The sequence below is a fragment of the Dioscorea cayenensis genome, chromosome 14 (genome assembly GCF_009730915.1).
Source record: "Dioscorea cayenensis subsp. rotundata cultivar TDr96_F1 chromosome 14, TDr96_F1_v2_PseudoChromosome.rev07_lg8_w22 25.fasta, whole genome shotgun sequence".
In the NCBI taxonomy this organism is placed as follows: Eukaryota; Viridiplantae; Streptophyta; class Magnoliopsida; order Dioscoreales; family Dioscoreaceae; genus Dioscorea; species Dioscorea cayenensis.
Window position 1 is genome coordinate 3,458,947 of NC_052484.1, and position 10,942 is coordinate 3,469,888.

A 10,942-nucleotide genomic window follows, 5' to 3' on the forward strand; every position below is an offset into this window, starting at 1 on the left:
CTTTCACTTGTTTTAGCTACAGTGGGTTCAAGTTCAACTGCTCCATTGCTTCCTGTTCAAACTGAGGAGCAGTATCAACAGCATCTTCAACATCAAGAACAGAAACAAGAACCTGTGTGATAGAGTTATGATGACTGCAAGTACCATAATAGTTGGGATTATGATATAGATTGTTTGAAAATACGATTTATATGTATGATCGCGTGTTGTTGTCTAAGCAGTTATATTATTTGTCCATAATGAAATAATTAGTTTTTCATTAAAAAAAATAAAAAAAAATAAAAAATGAGAAGCATGCATGCGTGCATGACAAAAAATAAATAAATAAGAAAAAAGGGAGCATACGTGCATAAAAAAAAGGCATGCATGCGAATGAGAAAGCATGCTCACGTGCTTAAAAAAAATGCATACCCATGTTTGGTTGTTATTGGGATTTAAAAAAATATATATATATATATATATATATATATATATATATATATATATATATATATATATATAAACAACAAAAAACAATAAAAAAAAACAAAATAAAATGATGATCCAGAAGCATGCCATAATAAATAAATAAATAAAAAAAAGAAGAGAGCATGCGTGCATAAAAAAAAGGGCATGCATGTGAATTAAAAAAAATATAAATATATGTATATATATAATTCGATACATGTAATACAGGATAGTAGAGCCATAGACGTGGAGGCAAATACCTTGGTTAGGTGTAAAAAAAATCCAATAAATCTTGGTAGTGCTTGAGATAATTCCATTTCCAATTCTTGAATGGCCCATAGGAAATCCAACTTTATGAAAAGCCATGTTTGTGTTTGAATTCAAACATCAATTTTACCTGTAAACCAGCTCAAATCCATAACCATCATTGCTGATGAGATTTTATGATTACTTTTTTTAAATTAATTTCTCAGTGCTGGAGACACAAACACATGGACTCGGGAAAGCAGACTTGATGAAAAGGTCCATCTGAGATGAAAAGTTAACACCAACCCAAATTTTTTTTTATGATAGCATGGACCATTGAAGACGGAAGAATTACTGGTTGGTCAGGTCAATTACAGGAAAGCACTCACCATGGTTTAGTTAACGACCAAAATTTATGTCCCAAAGGCAATGACAAATTTCAAGACGATAACGAGAGGCATATCAGATACAACAGTTGGCCAAGCATGCAATGCGGTGATAAGGCACATGCAATAGCGACTTATTCATCTTGAGACAGTTATATAAAAATTGCAAGATAGCAATGAGATATATATCTCAAAATGGCAACAAGGCAGGCAACGCAGTGACAAGGCACAAACCGCGGCAAAGATAAAATAAAAAATAAAAATAAAAAATAAAATAAAAATAATATATATATATATATAAATAATATATATATGTGTGCATATATATAAGTGATCTAATAAATATGCTTATATAATAAAATGACAAGATTTATAATTTGCAAAATCTTCATACTTTTACTTGTACTCTTGCCCTTAATCGGAGGTTCCTAAGATTTCTAATCTAGGGTAATTAATAATAGAGGCTTGCCTCTACTAGGAATGAAAGAACCCACACAAAACAAATATGATATTTGTGCTTCGATATAGCATCTGGTGTCTTTTTCACAAACATGATGCCAGACGTATATTTTCGATCCCACAGATATATATATTTATAATATAATTTTTTTAGATTATTTGTATCAATTTGAAATAAATAAATAACTTTATAAATCAATTTAAAAAATATCAAAGAACCAAAATATATATATATATATAGCATAATTTTTTTAGATTATTTGTATCAATTTTAAAAAATAATATATTTTTTAAATTCTTTTAAATCACATATATCAATTTGTTAAAAAACTTTTTTTTTAAAAAAGAAAGAAAGAAAGAGAAGGTGGGGTTAGTGGGAGAAGAGGGGCAATAATTATTTTTATTATTTTTATTATTTTTATTATTTTTTTAAGATAAGTGACCACTAAAAAAGTAGGGGCGTGCACAAGCTTCGGTAAAACAAGTGGGGACGGGTTCACGTACACATGGCACTGAGATCACCTACACACAATCATGACTCAATTTTCAGTAGACATACAAACAATAACAAATTCAAGCACTCACTCTTCGCGGCGAGGGCTTTGCTTGGTGTCTAAAGATGTGAGTGCTTGCTTTTGGGGAAGATGTCCTGCCAAAATCTGAGATTCCTCCCCAACTCAGCGTACCAAGCCAAGGGCTAGGGTTTTATCCGGAGTCCCGCGGGTAGAAGGGGGGCTTCCACAGAGTCTAACAGAGGGAAAGACCCATTTATTGGATATAATTTTGTAGAAGTCAAGTTAAAAAATTATACTTTCTTATAAAAATATGACTAATGTTATATTTTTCTATTTATCACGATCAATTTTGTTCTGTCGTTTTTGATCTTTGGCATTATTAATATCACTTTATTATATTCTTGATGTTCAATTTCCTCCGACATCAAAATTAATTTGGAAAAAATAAAATATTAACTCTCAGTATGTAAAAATAGTAATTTAAAGATAAATAAGTTGCTTACCATGTTGAATTTATAATTATATTTGAGACATAAAAGGTTCGAAAGAGATAAAATGAATGAATCTATCCAAACATGCATACCATTTACATTTCACCAAAACATAATATATACAAATACAATGTTTCTTTGGCATCATTTTTATTTTTATAGAAATGCTTTTCACAGAGACACCTGCCTTTTGAAATGAAAACATGAAAATTATTTATTTAATAAAATGAGCATCATTAAGGGTCACTTTTAAGGGTTGAAATTGCATTTCGCTTAAGCATTCATGGAAGGGAAAAAAAAATTAATAAAGTACTTATGAAATAAGCATCATAAATTAAGTCTTTTTTGTAATTGAATCCAATACAGTCCCAGTTTTTTGAAAAAACTATATATTTGGCTGAAATTTAAAAAAAAAAAAAACATTTCCTTTCACAAACCAATCCAAACAGATACTAAGAAACTCCATCTATCTGCATCTAAAAACACAATATATATGCCCCAAAAATTAAAAAAAAAACATAACACTATTAGAATTTAATTTACAAAAAAAATTTAGTCACAACAAGGACTCCATCTTACCCACCTGTCCGTTAACAACTTTTTAATCGGTCAGCATTGTCATTTTTATCAAAAATAAATAAATAAATAAATTTAGTCTTTAAACATTAAGAATATAGAGCTTAAATTAAAACTAGAAAAGGTCATTCAACATGACTTAAAGCCATAGGTAGATTTAGAGGAGGCAAAGGTGTGCTCAAACACCCCCTTGCTCATGAATATGAATATGAATCTATATATATATATATATATATAATTAAAATATTAATAATTATAATTTATATGAAAAGTGATAGATTTTATTTATTTTTTCAAAATTCTACCCACAATATTTAAAATAAATTAATTTAAAGCAATAAAATTATTATATTAAATAAAATTGATGTTGGGTGACAATAACAAATAATATGACTAAACAAACATGAATATTCAATTATTTTTGTTTTTAAATTTTATATTTAGATTTTTTTTAACTTATTAATATTTAACTGTCAATTTTTTCGGATATTAATGCAAATAATAATAATAAATAAATAAAATAATAAGAACCTAAAAAAAATGCAATTGCTATCTCAAAATCTCAAAAAACAATTATTGCAGGTTGTGAGTTTTTTCTCTCTTTACTGAAGCTCCTTCCATGCATGGCGGACAGGTGGAGCTGCTAGGTATAGCTTACTGGACACTTTCAAAGATTTTATATTTTATCTTTTATTATAGGGACAAATTATGTATTTCTTGTTTCTATTTGTTTTAAATCTAATTTAATTTGTTTAATTGTTGGATATTTGTTAAATATTTGTTTGATTATTTGTTGTGAAAAATGTTGTGATTAATTGTTATAAAAAATTTATTATTGGTAGATTATTTGTTAAATACTTACTGCATGAATAAATTTAGATTGACTGTTGGTTGAGTTATTTGCTATTTATGTAGATATGATAGTTTTTTAACATCTAAAGTAAAATTTGTAGTTGGATGTATATTTTATATTTTTGAAATATTAATTATTATCATCTCAAACTTGAATTAATAAAGTTATTTAATATTTATAAATTTTTAAAATTTGAATTCAGCCCCCCTAAATTTTGTTTCTAGTTTCGCCTATGCTTGAAGCCATAAATTTGATCATTTCAAACTTTTGCTAATGTGCATCTTGAGGCATTGACATTCATTGCTACCTTGATGTATTAACAACAATGGCAACAACAACAACAACAAGAAATGTACATGCTTCACAAAGTGGTCTCGCACAATCAAACTAAGCAAGTCGGGTCATGAATAATGCCCCCACCACATTAAAACCAAATTTTAATTTTTAATTTGTTTTTGAATTTTTATTTTTATTTTTGGAATTTAATATTATTTTAATATTTTTTTTACAATTTGTAATAACATTTTAATAATTTTCTACTATTATTTTAAGCCATTCACGTATATAAAGCTGACTACTGTTTTTCTATTCGACTTGATTTGATCAATCAAATTAACAACTTTTATGGAAAGAGACCAAGAGAGAAAGTGGCTATAAACAGAGGAATTATTTCAAGGATTTTACCATTTTAACAATATTCTTTACTCTTATTAATTCATAAATTAATAATTATTGAAATACCTAAATTACGTTCTCTTTATTAAAAACAAAAATAATTTTAAAAATATTATGCCCAAACTATCTTGATGTTTTTAATAATTACAAATTGAAACATACATTTTAAAATTTTATAAACTAAATATTGGGATTAATATATACAATCCCAATTAAAAAATTTTGAGATGGTTCATTTGCGAGGACAGGAAATAATATGAAATTTCTCCTTAAATATTAATAAAATTATTGTTAAATCATATTAAATATATTAAATTCTATTTAGTAATTAATTTGATATTTTATACAAGAAAACACACGAAAAAGATAATATTTATATAAAATATGATCTATACGCATTTGAAAAATATAAAATTATGTAAGCGGTTGGTAAAGTATCAAAATTATTAAACTCTAAACTTTACTCAAACACACCCTGTGATAGAAGTTGAAAGTAATATTAAAAAAAAAAAAATTTCGTTTTATTCAATTTTTTCTTGTTATAAGAGCCAACCAAAATTTCTGTTTTTCTAACCCTTATTTGATTTTGTACTTTATTCCAAGTACTCTAATGTGGATTTGAAGTTCAATTTCCTCCAATATCACAATTAATTCAGAGATAATTTTTTTTTTATATAAATATAAACTAACTATAGAATTGAAACTTAAATTTTTTTAGTTTTGAAAAAAAAATACTAACTCTTTTATTCACGGATAGTTCTTTAAAAATAAATCAATTGGTCACACTATAGATTTCACTTAAATATAAAAAATTTATATCTGAGACATAAAACAATAAAACAATAGGCTTGAAGAGATAAAATGGATGAATGTTATCCAAACATGCATGTCATTTACATGTTCATTTAAAAAAAAAATCTTGATCCATATATATATATTTATATATATATATCAATATTTTAGGTTTTTCTTCCTGATTAAAAAAGATAGGAGGAAAGAAAATATTTATAATTCTCAAAAAAAGTGATATTTTTATTTTCATAAAAAAAACTGCTTATTTATGTTTGGAATGATTTGTCATTTATTATTTCCAAAAATGATTTTATTAGAAATAGAGGCCTCTTTAAAAGAAAATATAAAAATTATTTCTTTTTTATATAAAATGAACATCAATAAGGGTCAATTTTTAAGGGTTAAAAATGCATGTCACTAAAGTTAAAGATTTATGGGGGAAAATATTAAATAGAGTACTAATGAAATAAGCATAAAAAATTAAGTCCTTTTTAGTGAACCCAAAACAAACGCAGCTACAAACTTACATATTTGGTGAAAAAAAAAAACATTTTTTTCCCAAACCAATCCAAACAGATACTAAGAAACTCCAGCTCCATCTAAAAACACAACATATTAAAACCTTAAAAAACACAACATATTAGAATGGTACACAAAAAAAAGATACATAACACTATTGGAATTTAGTCTTCAAACATCGAGCATATGGAGCTCAAAATAAATATGCTCAAAATAAAACCAGAAAAGACCATATAACATGACTTAAAGCGATAAATTTGGTTGTTTCAAACTTTTGCCAAGGATTTTAATGTGCATCTTGAGGCATTGTCATTCATTGCCACTTTGATACATTAACAACGGCGGCAGTAACGACAGCAACAACAGAGGGACTTAGGGAAATTTTTGCGCGTTATCGGTCTTGTTTTCAGCAGAAGTGAAGAAGACAGGCTTCAACGAGTGGTCTCGCACAATCAAGCTAAGCACGTCGGGTCTTGAATAATGCCCCACCACATCAAAACCAAATTTAGCTCGCACAATCTCCCCAAGATCTATAGACAGTGATGATTTTACAGTAAATCATCAGGCAAGTAATCAAAATCTCAATAACTAATACAAACTTTCTCTAACAAACAAATATATGACCACAGAAAAATACAAACTATGTGAAAAGATTATGATCTTGTGAAGCACTATATTTGATTGAACTTACATATCAAATAACAAAATTGTAGTACTTGAAAAATTACTTTCATATCAACCTGTATATCATGGGACTATACATACCCTAGAATTTCTTCTCATTTTGAAGAGCTGCACTATCGACAATAAAACAATGGCTGTCGCTATTCGCTTTGTCTTCAAGTTAAACTATATGTTCTTTATAGCCCATAAACTGGACGAATTTCAATGTGGACCTAAACAAACAAATCCATTGTACTCAGGGCTGAATTGAGCATGTCTTATTTGAGAAGATAAAATGAAAAATGGCTGGCAATGAGGGGCCACTAGTGGCTTTAATCCTCATATAAAAGAAGAAAGAGAAGGGCCCTTCTTTTGGTTGTGGTTTGTAGTAATCAATGACACAATCTATAATGGAGGATTTTTTCAGGAGAATGACCATGCAAAGATGAGAAGAAATGGTACTTAAGGTAGCAGTTTCTGATTGTAAATCTATCCACTAGGAAGAAGAGTATTGCCAGTACCTAGTTCAGCTGAGATGAGAGCTTCCCCGTCAAAGTTGGGTCCAGCTAGAACAACACCAGACGGTGATATGATAACACTGCCTCCCGCACATGCCACGGATTCTGGCAGGGGCTCATTGTCGACACCAGCAAACACATAATCTGGTGGGGGTGGATAATCTTTCCTTCTGCAAAACTGGTTCGCTGAGAGAACAAAGCAACCACCCTCAACTGCAATGTGTTTCATAGATGCCTGCCATACATCCGAGTCATCAGCGGTAGGGGCACAGTATATTTCTACACCTGCACAACAGGGGATTCAAGAACCTTAAAGAATGGCACACCACATGGTGATTCAAGATTTAGGAATCACCACAACGTTTCACAACATATCACTTGATTAATTGTGCTTAGGAATTTCAAAAAAATATCAGAAAAAGTACCACTGACTTCCAGTCTCAAGATGCATAATTGCTTACCTTTAGCATATAGTGCTGTCCTCAAGAGTGGCATCCTGTTTTCCCAGCAAATGAGGGATCCTATCTTTCCAAGAGGAGTTTCATATACGGGAATTGTAGATACATCTCCAAAACCCCATATAATACGTTCCATTGTGGTAGGCATTAGTTTGCGATGTTTCCCCAGATATTGACCCTGAGGATCAAAGAAAAGAACAGTGCAATAGAGTGTGTATGCTTCTTTTTCAATTACACCCATCACTAAGAAAATTTTATGTTTTCCAGCCATTGCTGCCAAGCGATCAACTTCAGGACCTGCAAGCATGAATTGTTAACATCAGATAAAGCAGAGGTTAACATCAAGTCAACAGCAGGACCTACAAGCATAAACTGGTAAATTCTTTGAAATCAGTAAGCAACATTTTGTCAAATTGGATCCCCTTGCCCATGAATACTTTCTGTGATCTTAAATATAAAAGAATCATCGCCCAATAATGAAAGTATACACATAAGAAAATAACATAACTGAAAAGATGAATTTACAGCTTTATTATGGTGGTAAAAGTCAGGTTTGGTATGCCCAAAAAATTTATTCATTACATGATTATTATGAACATCTCATGGTTTCAAGCCATAGCTGACAGGAAATCAAATACAAGAACTGCAAGCATGAATCGTTACAACCAGTACTAGGAAAGGTAATAAAGAAATACAGTTTTTACAGGATGAGATTACCAACAAGTCACGTGTATGATCTTGTTAGTTAAGTATGGAGTACAGCAGACAAACTTGAAGGACAATGCTCAAAATCCACCTTTGCATGTAAAATGAAGATATGACACTTCAAAACAACAAAGACAAAAATATGAGATGGCACAATCTCTTCCTCCAAATAATCAAACTTATCATCAAAGCAAAAAAAAAAAAAATAAAGAATATGACATTGTATCAGATTAAAAAAGGCTGCAGTGGAATCAATGGCCTCATGCAGTTTAGTCAGCAATGAGGGCAACAGAAGCTCATTTGAATAATAGTACACGATGGAGTTTACCAGGTACAGCTATGGCTGATGCATGATATTTTTGGAAATCTTCTTTGCCCTTTGCTGAACGATTAGCAATGGTTACACCAAAGTTGGAGAAGCGTGGATATCCACCAACAAATGCTTCTGGGAAGACCACTAATTGCGCTCCACATGTGGCAGCATCTGCAATTAGTCCCTCTGCCTTATCTACAATTCCACCATAATAATTATTATCAATTTGCATGGAAAAAGGATACCTTTTCCTAAATATTTTTTTCTAATTAAGTATGAAAATTTAAGTATTTATCACTTGATTTAGAAAATGATGGCATGATTTTCCTAGAAAATGGACTCATGCCCTGGGTCTTTTGTAACACATTATTGTTTGGATTGCTAATTTTGGAGGAGTACTTGAGCAAGACAGCATGAACACATGGAGGAGAACTTGAAAGGGAGCTTACCAAAACTTCAATTCTAGTTTTTTATAGCAAAATATCCTTTCTCTTTATTCCTTTTACAAGAAATTGACCTCTTTTGCTTTGAAAGCTTTATATGAAGGACAAATGGCAATCTTCCAATGCAGTCTCATTCAAGCACAAAATCAGAATGCAAATTTTCAATTTTAATCAGAAATAAATCAAAATAAATCCACTACTTCAAAATTCGATTAGTAAAACAAGGCAAACTAAATAGAAAATTTACATCTTTAAACTATGAAATCTTTGCATCATATTTTGCAGTTGATAATTCAAAACTAACATCAATTCACACAGCGAAGAAACCATGGTGGATTGATTAAAGATATACCGAGAGTGGCGGGGGTATCGTAGTAGACGGTGGAGGCCTGAACGACGGTGACACGCACGGTGGTCGCCGACGTTTCTCCAGCCATATCGACCTCGATTGCTGTCGATGGGGTCAGAGCCATGAAAAATTGCACCACGGCTTCGCAAGCGCGGTGGATGCTCAACGCCGAGGAAATGAGGAGGAGAAACTCGGCGACTGGCGAGGGATCGCCGGAGAGGGCGGAGAGAAGAGTGCTGTTGCTGGTCTTTGGCTTCCATTTTGGTGTTTATATTTAGGGGCGTTTGGTTCGTGGTAATAACATATTACCACGTAACGAGATTACCATAGTAATGTAAGTGGGAATGTTATATGGTTGGGAATATTGCGGTAATTTAATATAACCATGTTTGGTTGGGAACTCTTATTACTAGGAATAATTCATTACCGTGTTTGATTGTCATGGTAATCAATTTGTTAAAATATAAAAAGTTATAAGATTACCATGGTAATCTAAGATAGCCATCAAATTTGATGGTAATAGGATTACCACTTTCTTGGTAAAATTTATAAGTTGGTAATGTGATATTACTATCTATATTACCACCGGTGCAATGCCAAACGTGGTAATATTTTCAAATTACCACGTAACACGTGGTAATCTTTTTACATTACTGTGAACCAAACGGCCCCTTAGTGACAACAAGTCAGTCTTTGTTTTGGTTGGACTGATTTATTTATTTATTTATTTATTTTAAATGTGGCCTCATACTATTTGTTTTGGACGAACGTGTGGGGGAGCCGCATTCACCACCAAACTGTACCCTCACTTTGCGCGAGATGTGGACTGAACTCGGAGAGCAACGCTTGACACTCGAGGCGAACACCCTACGTAAGAGACCCGATACCAATAGACCAAATAGATTAAAAAATAATAATAATATAATATTTTTTTTAATAACTTCTATTTTTTCAGATTTATTTTTTTTAATCCCTTATTTTAAATTATAATATTTTAATCCTTCTATAATTAAGGGAGTCATGTTCGTCTTATTTTTTTCAAAAAAATTAAGCTAAAATTAAGCTAAATTAAAATAATAAAAAATTTAAAAAATTATAGTAAATTTGGAAAAAAAATTAAAAAAAATCTTCAAAAAATAAACAATCCTCTCTCTCACCTACTTCAGTATTAAATATTAATAAGCCCACCAATGTTTTAAAAATATGGCCAGTCAACGAACCGGTTGAACCCGCCCCGGATCAACCTGAACGGAATAGAATGCCTTAGGATTGCTTTTATGATGCAGAGCAATATGTGATGATCAAGAGTCCAAAAAATTATGGTTTGCAAGCACATAATCCACAATTTAATTAAATAAAAGATTAAGGACAGCAAGAGTCCAAAACATTGAGCAAGCAATAATGGAACACAAGTAATAATTGAGTTACAATTTTCAAATTTCATGAAAAAATATATACTAATTTTTATATTCTTTCATAAAATAGGACTTAGTTTGAATAGACCACATGTTGTTCTTTACTCGTTTATTATGTA

General features: G+C 30.6%; 1 protein-coding gene across 1 annotated transcript; it reads right to left on the reverse strand.

Moving 5' to 3' along the window:
- Positions 1-5,973: 5,973 nt before the first annotated feature.
- Positions 5,974-9,641, reverse strand: LOC120275178 (bifunctional nitrilase/nitrile hydratase NIT4B-like). Its single transcript, XM_039281696.1, has 5 exons — positions 9,412-9,641; positions 8,632-8,811; positions 7,602-7,895; positions 7,144-7,425; positions 5,974-6,489 (listed from the first exon to the last, which is right to left on the reverse strand). The coding sequence occupies exons 1-5, from the start codon at positions 9,530-9,532 to the stop codon at positions 6,332-6,334; spliced, it is 1,035 nt and encodes a 344-aa protein (XP_039137630.1). The 5' UTR covers positions 9,533-9,641; the 3' UTR covers positions 5,974-6,331.
- Positions 9,642-10,942: the final 1,301 nt, after the last annotated feature.